Source organism: Vanacampus margaritifer, chromosome 18 (genome assembly GCF_051991255.1).
Source record: "Vanacampus margaritifer isolate UIUO_Vmar chromosome 18, RoL_Vmar_1.0, whole genome shotgun sequence".
In the NCBI taxonomy this organism is placed as follows: domain Eukaryota; kingdom Metazoa; phylum Chordata; class Actinopteri; order Syngnathiformes; family Syngnathidae; genus Vanacampus; species Vanacampus margaritifer.
Window position 1 is genome coordinate 11703969 of NC_135449.1, and position 18942 is coordinate 11722910.

Genomic DNA, 18942 nt, shown 5'->3' on the forward strand with positions numbered 1-18942 from the left:
TATTTCTATTAGTTTCACATTTTTTTCCACTTTTGTTTAGTAAGAGTATGAAAACCTAGATTTTTTTTTTTGTATATTTAGAACTGATATGAAATTTGTGATTAATCGCAAGTTAACTGCCATTGGTCGGCTATAGACATCAAAAATTCATTTAAACTATTTCTATTAGTTTAACATTTTTTCCACTTTTGTTAACAAGAGTGTGAAAACCTATAAAATAAATTATTGTACATTTAGAACGGATATAAATTTTGTGATTAATCGTGAGTTAACTAGTGAAGTCATGCGATTAATTAAGATTACAAATTTTAATCACCTGAAGCCCCTAATTTTCAATATACTTTTCTTTTTTTTAAAATCGGGAGTTAACGAGTGAAGTCACGCGATTAGTTACAATAAAAATTGTCAGCACCTGACGCCCCCTAATTTTTAATAATCTTTTTTTCTTCTTTTTTTTTTTAAAGAAAAGATTAGAAGGCGTCAGGCGATTATAATTTATAATTATAATCATAATTAATCGCATGACTTAACTAGTTAACTCACGATTAATCACAAATTCTATATCTGTTCTAAATGTACAATAAAAAAAATCTAGGTTGTCATACTCTTGTTAACAAAAGTGGAAAAAATGTTTAACTAATAGAAATAGTTCAAATTAATTTTTGAATTCTATAGCCATCAATGGCAACTGTAATGAGTTAAGAACTGTTGTCAAATTTTGAAAAACAGTGGGTCTGATTTTAACATGATGATGATGATGATGATGGCAACCACGAGCAGGCATATTGTGCAGTTAATAATCACAAGAGTCTAACTGCTTCCTTAAGTCATTTATTTTCTTTTGTTTGCTGCACGAGTCACGTGGCAGCCATCAATGCAATTGATCGGTGAGCAGGTGCATCTGTGTTTACACACACAAGTGAGGGGAGGAGGAGTTTATCTTTTTGAGTCAGTGAGCGGCTGCATTTTGTGCAGTCCGTTGAGGTCACAAATTTAAAACAGCACATTCTGGCTGCCAAGAAAAGCAAACAAAAACTAAATGAAGTAGGCTAGTTGAAAATGTAGAAGAAGCTAAGCTAACAGTTAGCTGCTAACCTAAAGAGGGCAAGTGCTATAGAAAATGGGTAGATAAAATTTCTTCACAAGTCTTAGAGATGTGTTTCTAATGGTCTAAAACTTGTTTGCATGTTTCTTTGGTTCAAATAAATGTTTTGATATAAGACTGAACTTTGATTAAATAAACATTTTGTTTGTTGAAACTTGACTGCTGTGTCATGGCTTTGGCATCATACATACTTTCAACAGTGACGCAAAACTCGGTCCAACCTATAAAGGGATTAAGCCTCACGACTGCCAAGATAAATTCACACAACTTTACATCCTACTTCTTAAGCTTCTTAAGGACTGTTGACTGGAGCCGCAAGTCAAAATCTCAAGACTTTTTTTTTTTCATTTGTCTTCTCATAATAGCCAAGTTCACCAAGTTTTGTGCCGATTAGCAAAAAACGTCCATCTTTCCAAATGGCAGGGGTGACTGGGAGTTGTGTTCAGGACTCCTAAAAATACATATTTTTTTACAAGGATAGCCACACATTAAAAAACTGGTGAGCATCCAGATAAGTATTCAGAAAAACAACACTGTGCTTCCAAATTATGTCCAGTGTTGTGCTGTCGCAACATTACTAGTTTGTCTACATTTCCAGCACACTGTAAAAATGATAACCCCGCTTAAACTATATATAAAAAAATGATGTCCAGATAACACATCTAAAATATTTGACTTCACAGAAACTAAATTGAGTGACTTTGTACGACCTGATAATTTCATGTTGATGTAAACAATAATTCTTTAAAATTTTTACCTTGATCCAAATTATTTGCTCAACATTTTAGTTACTGAACCAAAATAATTGATTTACTTTTAACTGATTTAACATATTCACCAGTTAATTAATTTATGTATAACCAAATAATATTTTTCACATTTTATTAAGTACCACTGATTGTTAGTGAGCAGCAGCACCGGCTTACACTCAGGGATCATTTGGTGAGGTCACCCCCCAATTAGAACCCGTAAGGCTGAGTGTCAAACAGGGAGGCAAATGGGTCCCATTTTTACAGTCTTTTGGTATGACCAGGCCGGGTATTGAACCCGCAACCCCCCAGCCACAGGGTAGACACTCTACCACTATTCCACTGGGTTGGTTTAGTCTGTTTGACTACAAAAAAATTAATGAATAAATGTATTGCCCATCTTATAAATATGCAAAAAGACACTTGGCCAACAGAGTATACTCAAAATATATTTATTAATCGTAAAACATGAGCCATATGCAACATATGAATTGTAGAGATGAGGTGAGGATAGAGGGAGAAAAGGAGAAAGAAGATGATGGAGAAGGCAGAATATCCCATTTATAATATCCCATGGGCAGTCTTTCGAAAGATGTCAGACAACAACAACAACAAAAATTGTCTAACAAGCAAATGAGCCCGGACAAACACACGTGGTAACAGGCCTACACAATCCGAGCTATAATTAAACAATATTAAATGAGCAGCAGTGTTGACCTTCAAACAACCAAATTCAAAACACTCGCTCAAAGCCCAACAATATAGCATAGCCCTAAATGGCTACAGCTACAGTACAATGTTATTATGGTACCGTTTTCAATGCGTATGCGCAAGTCCATTTGACTCAAACTAAATATATTACCTGAAGGGCATGAAGAAAAAAAAATTGGAAGGAACTAAAAACTCAGTCGTTAGCGGATGATTAGCCTAAGTGATGATTGATAACTAGAAAACCAAACTATGAAACGATAGCTGGATATATTCCAATGAATGAATGTTTAGATTTATCATTTTATATTTTTGTGTGCTCGCTTAAAAAAAGGGGGGGGGGGGGGGGAACAGTCAATTAAAGCTCAATGTCAGACTATTATGATATAACATCTTATTTTTGTCATGTGTTCCAGCCCGTTACAATTTTGTGAGCTAGATATGCTAACCACCGTGCTGCTATCATTGTTTATACTTGGAAAAAGAAAATCCTTAACAGTGGTTTTATTTGTTGCCAGGCAGACTTCAAGAGGCTAAATTATAAGGGAATTACAGTGAAGGAGGAAAAACATAATCCAACATGAGAGATGGAATTATAACATAGGAGAGGCCAAAGAGTAGAAGAAAGGAGAGAGAGTGAGTGTGTCAATTACGGCCATAATTGTCACCTGCTGGCTGCATGGCACGATCGCTTCATTTTACACGGCGAAGAGCTCAGCTTCTGCATCTGGCAAGCTGATGAACAGACACCATGCCGGGTCATGGAGCTGCCGGGCTGCCTCCACATGGGGGCGGCTTTGGCTTCACACTTAGCGCATCACAGGAGGGGAGTGGATGATACTGACAGAAGATAAAATAAGGTGGAGGGATTGAAAATGAAAACATTACGCCACACTCCAACCACATTAGATTGTATAGGCAATGTTGCGTCGTTATCAAGCATCGTCCATCTGTCGTGGATTTCTGCTTCTTCACCTCTTTTTACTTAAAGCTGCTTTATGTAACAATTTGACCAAATGTATCCTTACAATGAGAACTTCTGCAACCCACTGGCCATTTGAAGGCCCTTAGCAAAATAATGTCATGGGGCCCATATGTGCGCCATATATGTACTGTGTAATGCTGTAACCCATGCATTCATATTTCATATATGTTAGTCAGATTTTGTTGCACTGCAGAAGGTAATTCAAACTTCTCATCCCGACAGTTAGTACTTATAGTATATGTTGCCAAACCTCTTTCGAAAGAATTTGTGCTGTATTTGTTTTAAGCTTGTAATTAAGTATTTAAACTCACAAAATAAGTTGTTTTAAAGTCAAGTAATTTCTAACAGCCTTTTTTTTTTTTAATAATAATGATTTTATTTTATTTATTTTTTATTTATTTTTCCCCCCTTTTTTTCTGGAGAGAAAAAAAAAGATTTTATTTTAAGTTCTGCTGTTTTAATCTACCTCCCTCACACTTTCTCTCTTCATTTCTCACACTGATTGCACTTTGGACTTTATAACATAACAATAGTTATTTCATCCATCCATCCATCCATTTTCTTGACCGCTTTTCCTCACAAGGGTCGCGGGGGTGCTGGAGCCTATCCCAGCTGGCTTCGGGCAGTAGGCAGGGTACACCCTGAACTGGTTGCCAGCCAATCACAGGGCACACAGAGACAAACAACCATACTCACAATCACACCTATGGACAATTTGGAGTGTTCAATTAACCTACCATGCATGTCTTTGGAATGTGGGAGGAAACCGGAGTACCCGGTGAAAACCCACGCAAGCACGGGGAGAACATGCAAACTCCACCCAGGTAGGCCGAAGCCCGGACTCGATCTCACTTCCTCAGCACTGGGAGGCGGACGTGCTAACCAGTCAGCCACCGTGCTGCCACAATAGTTATTTTTTGAAATAATTCTGCATTGACATTAATTATCAAATGACATTTCTTTTTCGTTACAAATGTAAGAAACTCAATTTCAATCAAAAATAATTTGAATAAAGGTATCATAAGTTTAGACAGTTAACATTTATGGATATAAAAAAAATTCCCCAACAAAACATACAAATTAAACAAAGTTGACATTTTTTTTGTTCTTTCAAAAAGGGTTATAGTGTTTTTACCATCCAATGCAATATTGTTTTTGGATTTACACATAAAATAATTGTCAATATCTTTCCAAAAAGCAGCACTGATGGGGCAATCAAAAATTAAATGTGTTACACTTTATGGTACAAAATTCGGGTTCGAATTTACCAACCTCTGTCTGTGGATGTGACGGCATGTGCGCGTTGTGTATGTGAAGAAGGGAAAATCTAGTTCGGCCCATACGTTGCTAACAGCAAATGGAAACAGCACCGTGTGACACCCGGAAGTCGGAAGTCCCGCCCCCTCCGTGGCATATACCCCATTTTAAAAACTGGCACCACAACATGAATTAACCCAATTAATTATATATTCATAAAAATATAAATATGCTCTATGATTGACTGTTGATGTGCCCAATTTTGTACTTGCTTCTTGATAGACTCTGTCTTAGATGAATAACAAACAATAACATTAAATGCGCATTTACGGAAGAGAATTAGGGCCAGTGAAGAGAGATTTAAAAAAATAAAACAATAAAAAAATAAAAAGTTTGGCAGGATTCTGACTTTATTCTCAGAATTCTGATTTTAAAGTGAGAATTCTGACTTTAATCTCAGAATTCTGACTTTAAAGTGAGAATTCTGAGAATAAAATCAGAATTCTGACTTTATTAGTGCTACTATTATTCTCATTTTAAAGTGAGAATTCTGAGAGTAAAATCAGAATTTTGACTTTATAAATGCTATGATTATTTAAAATGATAATTCTGAGAATAAAGTCAGAATTCTGAGAAAAATGTCAGAATTCTGAGATTAAAGTGAGAAAGTCAAATCACTACTGCCACTTTTTATTTATTTATTATAATTTGTACAGAAGAGGATTAGGGCCAGTGAAGAGAGAGAGAAAAAAAGAGTTTGGCAGGATTCTCACTTCATTCTCAGAATTCTGAGATTAAAGTCAGAATTCTCACTTTAAAATCAAAATTATGAGAATAAAATCTGAATTCTGACTTTGAGGTGAGAATTCTGAGAATAAAGTGAGAATCTTGCCAAACTTTTTTTTCCTCTTCACTGGCCCTAATCCTCTTCTGTACAAATTATAATAAGGGGAAAAAAAGTGGCAGTAGTGATTTGACATTCAATTTTCTGCATCCACATTGGTCCCATTGTAGGATCTAAAATAAAGCAACGCAACACTTTCTGTTCTAGTAAAAACAATGATCTTTGTTTGAAATGCAATTATCCATCTATTTTCTGTACGACTTACGCTGTTCAAGGTTGTACGGCTGATTTCGCAACTTCTGTACAGTACATCCTGGACTGGTTTCCACAACAAACAACAATCAAATCCGCACTGTCACTGAGTATGAAGTGAACCCACGCTGGCACCGAATTTAGGACGGTGAATAGTATGCAACTAGTCCTGTTTATTTACTCTTATTATTCAAGTCCTTTTCAGCCCCGCCCTGTTTGTCCTAACTCGTACGGTGACAAGGACAAAGACAATAACTTGAAAAAAGTAACAAAACTTGGCAAAGCATTTAATTAAAACGTCAGCTAAGGTAAACAAAGTTAGTTTTCATTTGATCCTGCCTTCAACCTTTGTGACAAGAATAGCAACTCTAAAGTGAAATTGGAATTTGGGTGGGAATCTGGTCTCCATCCACAGTGCCCTGGAAAATGCATACGGTACGTAAAATCAGTGATTAAAAGTTTGCTATGAGTATAATGCTGCCGTATGTAAACATTTCTTTCAAGTGGATTTTGGCCCCATATATTCGCATCCAAGATATTTGCATCCAAGATGTGCATTTTCGCGGTGAGCAAAAGAGGTGTTTTAAAATAGGTGGCGGCTAAATGGCTTTGGAGGTCACAGACGCTAATTTTTTCTTTATTTTGTAGTCTATACAGTACACTTATGTACCATACACTATGTATAAATAGTCTGTGTCTACATCATCATCTTATCCTACACATCCTCAACACAACTGTGTTAGTAAATTTGACCTTTTTACATGTTACCAAGACTCCATGTGTTAAGTTGTACTTTCCGAATTCTAGCTTTTGCCTCCATTATGGGCGTGATCTTTTGTTGCTACTTCTCTTCAGTATATTAGCAAAATTTTGAAAACGGCTACATGCTAAATTTTATTTAGCCTGAAAAAGCATGGCGTAAGCTTTCCAATGACACATCACATTGGTATGTTAAAAACTGACAGTTCCTGAATATTGTACATGAGGGCCAATTACCGTCCTTTGTTTTTCACTGGCAATAAATAAACAAAAGCTGTGACCCAACAATCCTGCAACTTTCTTAATTCTTCAGATATTGCTATGCAACTTTCAGATGTTTATTGCAGTCTCATCTGACTATTCCAATAGACATTTTGATGATACATCATTAATTTCATATACATCATACACTTAATTAGCCAAAGTGGTCAAATATGTCAGTTCTTGGAAACTACCTCTGACATGCAAACAAATGATCAAACCATAGTACTTAACTTTATACGCTAATGTTCTTGGACATGAGCCCATTGACTAATGTTTACAAAACACAGAGACAACTACATTACATTATTTGTTTAGTACACAGTGCTGTCACTGCATTAATCCAAGACATTGATATTGCAGTGATATTAAGAATACATATACAAATATTCCAGAATTAAGTTTGCATTTATATCCCAATAGTACAATTAAAAAAATTGATATATAAAGAGTTTAGATTTGATTTGTTTTGGCGTTTTTATGTAATTTTATTGTATTATATAGTACCTGTATTGGCTTGATATTTTTCTCTGCTGGGTAGCTTCAGTGTAGTGAAGTTTAATTTAATGTAGAACAACTTGTGGTTTAGTTAACTGCATTTTTGTAGCAGCATGCCCACACACACACACGCAAATAATGCTGCTGTATACACTCCGCCATCAGATGTCGCTGTTAACGACACCATAGCAGAGCATCATATACTGTACTGAGGAGGAGAAAAAAAAAACAGTGTATGCGATTTATGAGTGACTAGTCTAACAGGTTAATTCGTGATAGTTATGTTTAGGCAAATTAAACACACTTTTAAACAATAAAACCAATCCTCCCATTGAATGAATCACAAATCTTGACTCAAGATTTTTGTTGGGAAAACACCATTTCCCAGGATGCAGCGCGAGCTGGGCGATAAGCTTGCTGGCCATGTGAAGCACTGAGTGAATGCTGATCATTTTAACCAATATTCCACTTAGGTTTTTGCACTTTTTAAAATATATATATATTTGAAAACATATATACCGGACGGTGTTGACATTGTGTTATTGGTAGCGCAGCTGAGTGTGCATGATTAGCAACCCAGCTGGCGGGGTAAGCAACAATCCTGCAGAAAATAAACATCCCTTGCCGGACTGCTGTGGAGGCCTCGGCAACGTTGACTACTCCAAGGTAAAACTCAAAACAGCTGCACATATAATTTACATTAAGAACTTCAACTGGTGACTGTGGAAATACGCTGAAAAGCTAACGGCTAGCTTTCACTGACTGTTTATGTCAGCGTACGTACCACCTACGTAGCTTAACAGACGGGAAGTCGGAAACTACCCGGTATGCTTTGACGTGTCAAAATAAAAGTATTATTTTCGACTATTAAATAAAATCGTAAACGGTATGCTTTAAAACCCCTGGGCGTTATTTTATTTCGAAATGGCTTGGTCAGAACCAACAAAAAGCCAAAAAATGGTCAAAAAACGCCCAGGGGATATATAAACCTTTCACGGAGAGTAAGATAAGTAATACAAGTAATTAGTAAACTAAAATGAGGGGAAATACTCAAGTCCACGTTATAACATTATACTGTACTGATGCTTGGCGTAAGCTTGACTATCGGTTGACCTTTCACGATAAAAGCATCGTGAGCCAACAGTGCGCAAGTACGAACTTACATGATTACGTACATGATGGTGCCTTGAGACACAAGCCGTCATTCGGTCGAATTATTTGCTTCGGCTTGTGAGCAATACTTGAGATATGAGCTGAGCACTGTATGTATAGTGGGAGTGACTCACTTCACAACAAGCAGCTGTTTGGTAGGTAGAATTAATTAAAGGTTCGTCAAAAAAGACATTTCAACGTGTTTTTTCGAATTTAACGATCAAACTAAGCTCTAAACAATGCTTTAAGTATTTAAAACCGCAACGTCGCCTTTTTACTGGCTTCATGCTAGCATAATGTTTAACGGTGAAATAGCCATAGATGGGCTATTAGCTATGTGGCAGTTTTACAACCCTTTAAACAACAGATATTTGAACACACATAGTGAAGCCACACATGTAGAACCCAGATAGTGGAACAATTGTCACACCTTCATAAATATTGGGACATCGACATCATTCTCATATTTCTGGGTCTAAACACATCTATAAGATGTGCCTTAATTGCAAACTGTCAGCTTTAATTCGGGGTAATTACATCCAAATCAGGTGAATGGAATACAAATTTCAACAGTTTCTATGTCTCTCAATTTTCAAGGGACTAGAAGTAATGGAGTATATTAACATAAATTGCAATTCCATATCCTTTGACGTCAATTACAGCCTGAAGTCTTGAACACATAGACACGACACATGCTGGATTTGGTGATTCTGCCAGGCCTCTACGGCAACTGTCTTCACTTTCCTGCTTGCACTTGAGCCATTTTCTCTTCAGTGTGGTCTTCAGCAAGCGAAATACGTGCTTAATCAGATCCAGGCCATCACATAACATTCTATAAAGAATTCTTTGGTTGCTTTCGCAGTATCCTTCGGGTCTGACATAAGCAGATAATCTTACCTGAAGCACTTCCAAATTGTTCCTGCAGCTTTAGTCAGAAGTCCCATCATCAATAAATATGATTATTGAACAAGTTCAATTGGCAGCCATTTTGTAGATTTGGTAACTAGGATTGAAACTGACAAACTAGTGCTGTTTGCTTTACATGGCTGTTTCTTGTTCCTTTCAGATGGACTTGAAGGTGTTTGACGAAGTCTTAAAACATGTCAACTTTCACGACCCGAACTTCCACATTGCTGTGATTGCAATCATTTTCAACCCACTTTTCTGGAATGTGGTAAGTGTTTCCGTTCTGATTTGCAATCTTGCACTGGTCACACCCTACCTGTGAGTGGACCACATATGAACCCATTCAAAAAGGAGCAAGTTGTGTGCGCATTTTTGGTAATGGAAAGACAAAGTACTGTGACTTAAATGAATATTTTAGCAGGTTCAAAACTTGAATATTTGTGTATTTATTTTATTGTAGTTGTACTTTTCAATTCTATTTTTTTTTTTATGAAATGCCCACCAGCAACACACCAACATCCCCCTAATTGCTCAGGGCCAATCAACCACTCACACACTCCAAAAAGTAAATGTTGTCAAGATTTGCCTTTCTTCACCATATAAATGTTCTTCAGATGACCTTTAAGTGTGACTCATGCGACCAATGACTCAGCCCTCTCTCACCTGTACATGTAGCAGCACGCTTCTCATGAAAGTAAAAGCGATTAGTGCATTTGCCCTCAGGTAATTAATGCAGACTTCATTGTCGACTGGCATGATCCCAAATGTCACTTCTTCTTTTTTTTCTGGACCCAAATGTCACATTTTGGTGCAGTTTACTGGACCTTTAGCTAGCTACCTTTAGCGACAGAATGTACTCATTTATTGACAAATGTGATTTTCCCCAAAATTTTAGTGAGGTATAGTTCATCACTTTTCAGAAAGTGGAACTGTTATTTTATAGAGATTGTTGAGAGTCTTCTGCCCAGATTTAGTTATAACTGTTTTGATTTGGTTATAACTGTTTAGATTTAGTCATAACTGTTTTAATTTCCTCAGTAGAGCTTGGTGAGTGTATTGAATGTGGTCTGGGGAGGGGGCCTCGTCTGTTTCCACATCAATAGGCCAGTGTCTGGGGTTCAATGTGTATTGGATGATATGCTGTAAAAGTGTAAAAAGTCTTATCTACTTCCGGCTGTCGTCATGTGTATTGAACTCAGGACTGGGGGCTGCTTCCTGGGGGGGGTTTCAAGATAGTAAAAGAATGCTGTGAGTCCGCTGTAACTACACACTTGCGAGAGGAACTGCAGCCATTTGTCTGTAAACTTGCTTGTTGTCATGTTTATTTTCAGTTTTGTTTACTCCCTGTCATGTTTTCCTTGTGTGTTCCCCTTGTCTTGTCATTTCCTGTTTTATTTTGAAAAGTCTACTCCTCTCGTTTCTGGTCACTTGATCTTCCTCGTGTGGTGTCTGTGTCAACCCTGATTGTGTCCACCTGTGTCCCCATCACCCTCATGTGTCATCCAATCAGTGCCCTCAGCCAGGTGTGTCTTGTCATGTCATTAGTGTTGGTGTATTTAGTCGGTTGTCTCCCCCCTGCCTGTGTCGGTTCATTTTTGCTGTTGCCACGTTCGTAAGTCTTTCGCCACGTCACGCTGACCTCTTTGCCTTATCCGGATCCATGTCATGTTGTTAGTCTCCCCTTAGTTGTTTTTTCATGTTTTGCTTCAGGTTTTGTTAGTTCCATTTGTTTTGTACTTTGAAGTTACCCTTTTTTTGATTTGATATTAAAACCTCTTTTGGACTGCACCTCTGCCTTCCCGCATCTGGGTCCTAAAGGCCCACCTTACTGACACTTGTGTCCAGAATATTCTGTAAAATAAATCCTTCGAAGGACCTGTTCACCGATCTCCAGTCTGTATTCAGAAAATCAACATTCGCTCTACCCGAACAACAACGAACACGCGGAAGACAAAGGTAGTCTTCTAACAAGATCCATTACACATAGTGACACATTTAAAGCTTTTATTTAGTGTAATTTTGATCATAGTACAGTATACCGATGATGAGTAACAAGAAACATTTTTGGTTATCGACTGCCTTCACCTTGATCGCTTTGTCACTCACTGTCCGTTCTCAGCTTTTGGAAAAATGTATTCCTGTTGCAGTTTTCTCCCCATCGCACCTCCTGTCTATCGATTGCACCACGTACTTATACTTGTACTCCCCAGCCTTGTTCTACTTTGTCAGATACTCTTCTTATTCTGCCAGTCACAAGAAGTGTTTTTAAAAACTGCATAGTGCATACTGTGGAGTGATGAGTAGCTGTTTACTGCCCAATCATGCTCCAAACCTACTCATTATTGTTAGAAAATGATGGCAATTTCATTTTTTTTACACTTAAGTACGTATAATGTGTGTTCCAGTGGGAAACAGTGACAATTATAGTAAATCGCTGGTCTCAATTATGTTTTTGACCTGAAAGCCTTGCTCTGCTTGAAAATTGTATATTTTAATGATTTAAAATAATTAGCAAGTAACAGATAGATTCATTATACACCCAGATTGCTTACTTACTTGGAATTCTCACTGATGGGAAGAAATTAAAACGCTCAGGCACACAATACTGGCACTTTTTTATTTTAATTCAAGGATCCATTCATATGCATTCATATTTTATCTTTTAAAGATGAGTGGATAGTTTCTCGGAAACAGACATGCACAATAGTAAGAGTGCGGGTGACGAAAACGAACCCTTCATGGCCAACTTTCCACTTTTTCCAATGTGAGGTTGTGGCTCCACTCAGCTCCTCACTTCATTATCTCCGCACACCTAAATAAACTCTTTCAATCAAATCAGACCATTTGTAGCTCTCATTAGATTGGAGGCGAGAGCGTTAGATGCATGTCAAGCTGACATGAGGTACGAGGAGCTGAGTGGTCAGTCTGTTCTATCTTACTCCATCTCAGCAGACATCTCAGGCATGAAGAATGTCAATGATAGAGCTTTAATATTGTTGTTTTGGAGAGGCTTGGCTTGATTAATTGCACTTTTGGGGACAAAAACCGAAACAAAGAGGAGTCTAAATCCAAAAAGTTGATGATGAAAAGTTCATGGAAATGAGTCAGTAGATTTGATTTGAGTTGTGTGATATGGACTGGCTTTTATATTCATATCCCGAAAGCAATATACTATAATTTCCAATATACTGTAATATTATTCCTTAAAATCACATGAAATCAATGGCAATTTTCTCTTATGAGTATTTGTGGTTGATGTAAAAATGCTCCTGCTAATTAGTAGCATTACTGCAGTTTAGGGATGTAACGATATCCAAACATCACGATACGATAATTATCACGATATTGTTGGGAGGTTGGCGATACAAGGGTCACAATATTGTAAAAAAAAAAAAGAGCTCATACTAAAACACACACACGCACACAATATTGAGACATTTACTTGCTAATGCAAGCACACATTGAGTTCCTACACTTATTGACTTTGTTCACAAGCATATTACTGTTCACAAGAAATGTGCGGATGTTCGGATTTGTCATTAGGTTTTATGTTGGATGCCCTTCCTGACGCTACCCTCTGCATTTACCCGGGCATTGGACCAGCACAAACAGGACACTGGCTGGCTGCTGTTCCTGTTGAGGCTGCACTTAACTTTTTTTTTTTTCCTTTTTACATGTTTTGTATTTTCTAATCTATCTATCTGTCTGTCTGTCTGTCTGTCTGTCTGTCTAGTGCTAGGTTTAGCTTTAGCGACCACAAATCTGTGCAATCGTCACTTGGTTCAAATGGGCTCTTTGCACAGCTCGACTACTTCCTGAAGTCAATACCACTCTTTTGTTTCCTGTCTTTCATGAGTGGACAAATTGATAAATCTAGTTGTGACTGGCCTTTGCCACCCCCTTGCCTATGCCTATATCAGGGCCCGGTTCCTGTATGTTTTTGGCTGCAGCGGTCGTCCAACCTTCTCCCTTGTACTCCCAAAGTAAAGTCCTTTACGGACAAACAAAACAAAAAATGCAGATGATTCTTTTCTTTTTCTCAAGTGTGAGCAAAACGTCTTACCCTTGTTGTAACCCGTGGAGCAGAGGTCAGCCTTAGTTGAGCAAATATATGCGCGCCCGTGCGCACGTATTCCCCTCCTGTCCATATGTGGCGAGGAAGTCGAGAGACGAGGTGGCATATTAAGCATCACCTGATCTAACTGCATATGAAATTTCTCGGTCACCAGGGCTGCATTGGCGGGTGACCTAAATCCAGGGGAACAAACTCATCAGCTCATTCTGTACTCGTCTCATGCTGTTGAGTTGAAAGATGGAAAATCTAAGTTCAATCTAACCAAGGAAATGAATAAGTTTTTTCCCCAATATACTGACATAATAACAAAAAAAGTGCAAAATACTTCCAAGAAACCGGCTTGTCAATGATATTGATACATTCCTTGTGTTGGTCCGCCCTATGTTGTCCAGGTGTACCTTATGGTGTCATACAGACTCATCTATCTAAAGAGTCAACCTTTGGCTGATAAAATCCAAGTATGGCATAAAGTATTCATGTATTTTAGGTTATTTGTCAGAGCGTAACCTCAAATGACTGCCAAATGGGAAAGCTGTATCAGGTGATCAAATATTTAAGTAATGAGTGTTTACATCAGTCAGTATAGAGATTCTCATGGATATCAATTATATAAGCATCGACGACCTCGCGACACACTTGTCTGGTGTGGTGGTTTTAGTGAGTTGCGTTGGTTAACACTGAGGCTCCTCTGATATGACGTACTTTGTGTGGGCGGAAGTTTGGGTTAGACTTGTGGGATTCTTGAGAATAATGTCAAAGTAGTTTGTTCTTGTTGCCACTTTAAAGGATTGGTTGATTTTCTTACATTTGGCCTCAATTCATTTTTCATTAGTTTTTGGTCTTTATTTCATTACATATTTGTAGTTATTTGATTGGCTCATTACAGGTTTACTTTTCATAGTGCAGTCAGTGGTCTCTTGACTTGATTTCCCTGACAATGGTCATAACTGTTATGACATTGTTCTGCCAAAAACTGTAACTTTTAGGCATTCCATGTTTTCTTTTGTGCCAGTTAGTCACTTGATAGTCTTTTAGTGGCTCTAAACATTAAAATGAACAAGTACTTGGGGAAAAAAAAGAAATGGTAATCACTTCTTATTTTTTTCATGGCTGTGTACACTACCCACAAAAAGTTAGGATATTGGCCTTTGCAGTGAGACCTAAAATTCACTGTATCTTCTACATGTTTACTTAATGTGACCTTCTCTAAACTTTTGTATGCACATGTCCATCTGTTCAGTATTTCAATACATTCTGAACTTGCTGTTCTCTAACAAGGAGCTGAACAGACGTGAGCATTCAAAAGTTTAGAGAAGAAAATACAAAAATGTCATTTCAAAAATGTCAAGTACGTTGTTTTTTTAAAACTTTTTTTCCCAACAGCTGTTGTCATGTGTTGCATTGGGGTAAAAAATAATGGGGATGTCAAAAAAGTACTGTGTATTTATTCAAAATTTTCTGGTATCGCCTGCTAGTGCTACTACTAAAAATATGCAAATGGTTTTGTTTCATATATTACACAGTACTGTATGCAAATTTACTAAAGTGACAAGTGATGGAGGATTATTGAGGATACAATCTGTTTAAGGCTAGAAATGCAAACTTGCATTTCTGAGGAGAATGTCATCACTTTAGGGATATCATTTGCATACAGTATTTATTAGGGATGTTAAAATGTCACAATATGAACTTAGCTCACAATATTGATAATTATGACAGTATTGTAGGTTGGGGATTCAAAAAAAAATAAAGAAAAGCTTACAATATAGTGTAAAAACCCATGATTAAAAAAAAGCTCATTTTGAAAGAAAAAAAAAGCACAATATTGTGTTTTGTACATTATAACAGCAGTGACAGAGAAATAAGCTTGACCAGTCATTTTATTGTGGGGAGGGGGTTCTGTAGAACAAAATATACAAATACAGATAATCATGAGCAATTGCATGTAATTGTCTCACCTATAAAACATACTCCCCTTAATCTGGCAAGTAGTGTGGGTCTTAAACGTAGGTGACCAAAACATGCTTATTTAAAATTAAATGGCAATATTAAACTAACCACCAGAAGGTGCTGGAACTGCACAAATGGGAAAATAACCTGGCCTTTTTAACAGGTGTTTTGCTTTTAATGTCATAACGTGACGACGATTATACTGCGATATCAAAATATTGCTGTTATCGTTTCATCCCTAGTATTTATTGCAACTCTGAATTTTAAACACTTACAGGATGAGTGTTTTTTTTTTTTTAACCACAGGTTCAGTGTGCTTCACAGAACATTCATGCCTCTCCAGATGTTTGAATATTCAGTCAGCGCGGCTGTTCTAATAGAGTTGATCTCAATGACGTTACGTTTTCCTAATTAGTATGCATGAGTCGGACAAAATTAACAGCGTAGGACACACGCGTACACATCATTTTGGAAGAGAACAACGTGAAATTTCAACATGGTTGAATCGACAAACACACTTTGGAACAGCTTAAACGGTGGTTGACATGCGGAGACCTCAAAGTGGGTGGAAAGAAAGCAGTTTACGTAGATTTATTGTATGATTGTTGCTGCCACTCCGGTGCGGTCCAGATGACAGCTAATATCATGTTGGTCGCTAATTTTCTCGAAAACGAAACACATTAAAATCACGATTTTCATTTGAAGATTTTAAGCCTACCTTTGGGCTGTTACTTCTGTCTAGTTATTTTTGTTAAAGTGACCGCTCACATCTTGTGACACTGATCAACTAGCATGTTGTTGTAGGCATAAGGTTCTCCTATAAAGCTGATACGTTATATTAATTTTCACATTTAAGCAGCAGTGGCTTACGTTGCTAAACTCGAGGTATTTTTGGTGCATTTACATCATGATGTATAGTAGCTAGCACAGGGGTGGCCAAGTTCAGTCCTTGAGAGCCCCTATCCAGCCTATTTTCCATGTCTCCCTCCTTCAGCGCAGCTGAATCTAATAATCAGCTCATCAGCAAGCTTTGGAGAAGCCTGATAACGATCCTGATCATGAATCAGGTGTGTTAGTGGTGAGAAACATGGAAAACAGGCTGGATAGGGGCTCTCGAGGACTGAACTTTGCCACCCCTGAGCTAGCATGTTATAGCAGGAAGCTAGCAGCAAGGCTAACGGAGAGAAAGCAGACAATAAACATACCTGTAATCGATTGGTTCAGGATTTTCAGATGCTGGCCCATTTCCACCGACAAAATGTAGAGCGCACATATAGGTGTCTTCGGTGACATTTTTCGCGTAAATCACTGCTGTTTAATTGTACATGCTTGAACCCAGCGGAGACATTCCTCTGTAAATTCTCTTATTTGATTCCGGTCATAACATCGGCAGTCACATATCGGTAGACACCAAAGCAGCAGAGGTTACCATAATACGTCTGTTAAGTATATTTATGGTGAAATAGCAAAGTTTTGCTTTCGTACGAATACACCCCGTCAGTCGCCTGCCTGTGTTTCTTGTCCGAAAATCAACTGGCCACACCCATGCTTTCTGCGCTGTTCTAAAAATAGTAGTTTGGGCCTAATTGTAAACTGCCCTAATTGAGACATATTTGATCAGAGTGCTCATGCGATCAATGTTTTTGTTCCCGGTCTCGCTTCATAACATCCACACATGAATCTGAGGATACTTGGCCGGGCGTGTGTTCGCATTTCGTTCCATGTTCAACACATCTAATTGATGGGAATACCAGCCAGATCTATCCCGGGACAATATGACATTACCTAAATGTGTTTTTGTCACAGGCCATCATTGAAATCTTTTGTCAGAGTGTGTATTCATGGAGCTGATGAGGTCTGTGGGGAACATCAAAACCACAGTCAGAGCTAAGTGTCCTGGTGGGGAGACAGAAGGAGCCTGTTACCTAAGACATGATTGAATTTGCAAGCCTCTTCTTTATACTTTGCTTTTTTTCATGTCTTGATTGATGACTCGAGTACAGCATCACTTGTCTGTCAGCACAAGAACAGTATTTTTAGCGTGCGCCATCATTCACTGGAGAGTTTGTAAATCACTTAGGCAGATTGTGTGGGATCTTGAATTCATGTTGTTGCATCGCTAAACAAGAGCGGCCTGCTAATGTGTTTGGTGGATGTTTTACAAAAGATAATGTGATGTGATCAAAGGTTTGTACTCTACATGTTTTTCTTCTCTATTGATATAAGAAGATTAAAGAAGGGGGGGGAGGGTACATCATACAAAATGGAGTTTTCAAATTGTTGTTCCCTTCTTTCCGAGTAGCTTTGAAAAAAATAAAAACCAGGACACTATAGGTTTGTTGAAAATCAAATATACAATAAATTCTCACCAGGAACTATTTATAACCAGTTTAATCACACTCAATTTCGTAACTGGTGGTTGTTATTACTTTGGCTAATGCTAGCAAGGACACAAGGCTCAAAACTTGGGACCTGAGAGGTTGAAAACATCCTGTTCCGCTGGTCTGATTTGGGGGGGATTTAGAAAAACAAGCTGCATTTCCCACTGGAAGGCATGGGAATAAAAATTATTTGTTCTGATGTCAAACCTCTGACAATCATTTAATTTCCCACACGGGATAAATTAAGTTTCTGTGTGTGTGTTTATCTCACTCTCTCTCACGTTCTCTTTCTTCATGTTTCCCACTCGTTCGCTCTCTGTGTTGTTCTATTTTAATCTCTGCCTCTTTCTCTCTTTTTTAAATAAATATTTTTGCGTGAATAATTCAACATTCTCAGTGGTAGCGCTGTGTGATATCATGATGCAGTGTTTCCTATATAAAAATGTGTTGTTGTGGTTGTAGTTTTTTTAAATACAGATAAATAGATTGAAAACATGGCATTCATTTAAGGTAATTTTAAGGAAACTCATTATATTGGAATATGTATCAGAAATATTATTTATTTCAGGATATAGAATTTCATCCTAATAAGGACACAATCATGTTCTGAACATGCCTCAAAAAAACTTCATTCTGTATATGTAATCACTCTTTATCAGCACTCATAATAGAATTTCAGTTTGTTTTTTTCAGCACCTGAGCAAACCAGACTTTTAGCACCACATGAAGTCCATTTCCGTTCAGATTTGTCTTGATCCTTTCTCTTCCTTCAATGCTTTTTTCCCCCCCAATGATAAAAACCCAACAAGTTGCCATGACGATGTCTATTCCTTTCTGGCCCAGCCATCTAGTCATCTACGCACTTCCTCAACCCACAGAGGGTTATTTAGAGTTTGGCATCCAAAGCCATCATCCATACAGTAGTTTTTATCCCCCATTTTCAAAAGATTTTTGTTTATTGCTCCTGTGCATTCATTCATATGTAGGTGAATCCTGAACAGTATTAAAATCAGATCAGTTCTTCAAACAAGAACATTTCTATTTTTAAAGCACAGTGCTG

The 18942-nt window shown here is 37.7% G+C and overlaps 1 protein-coding gene across 4 annotated transcripts in view; it reads left to right on the top strand.

The window, feature by feature from the left end:
- The first annotated feature begins 7817 nt into the window (after positions 1-7817).
- The window catches only part of pemt (phosphatidylethanolamine N-methyltransferase), a 40178-nt gene continuing 29053 nt past the window's right edge, over positions 7818-18942 (top strand). Inside the window, exons 1-2 of one of the 4 annotated variants that reach the window (XM_077551298.1) lie at positions 7818-8084; positions 9637-9744. In XM_077551298.1, coding sequence (XP_077407424.1) covers positions 7983-8084; positions 9637-9744 — 210 coding nt within the window. In that variant the 5' untranslated portion in view covers positions 7818-7982. The other 3 variants (XM_077551300.1, XM_077551301.1, XM_077551299.1) reach the window with 3 other exon arrangements.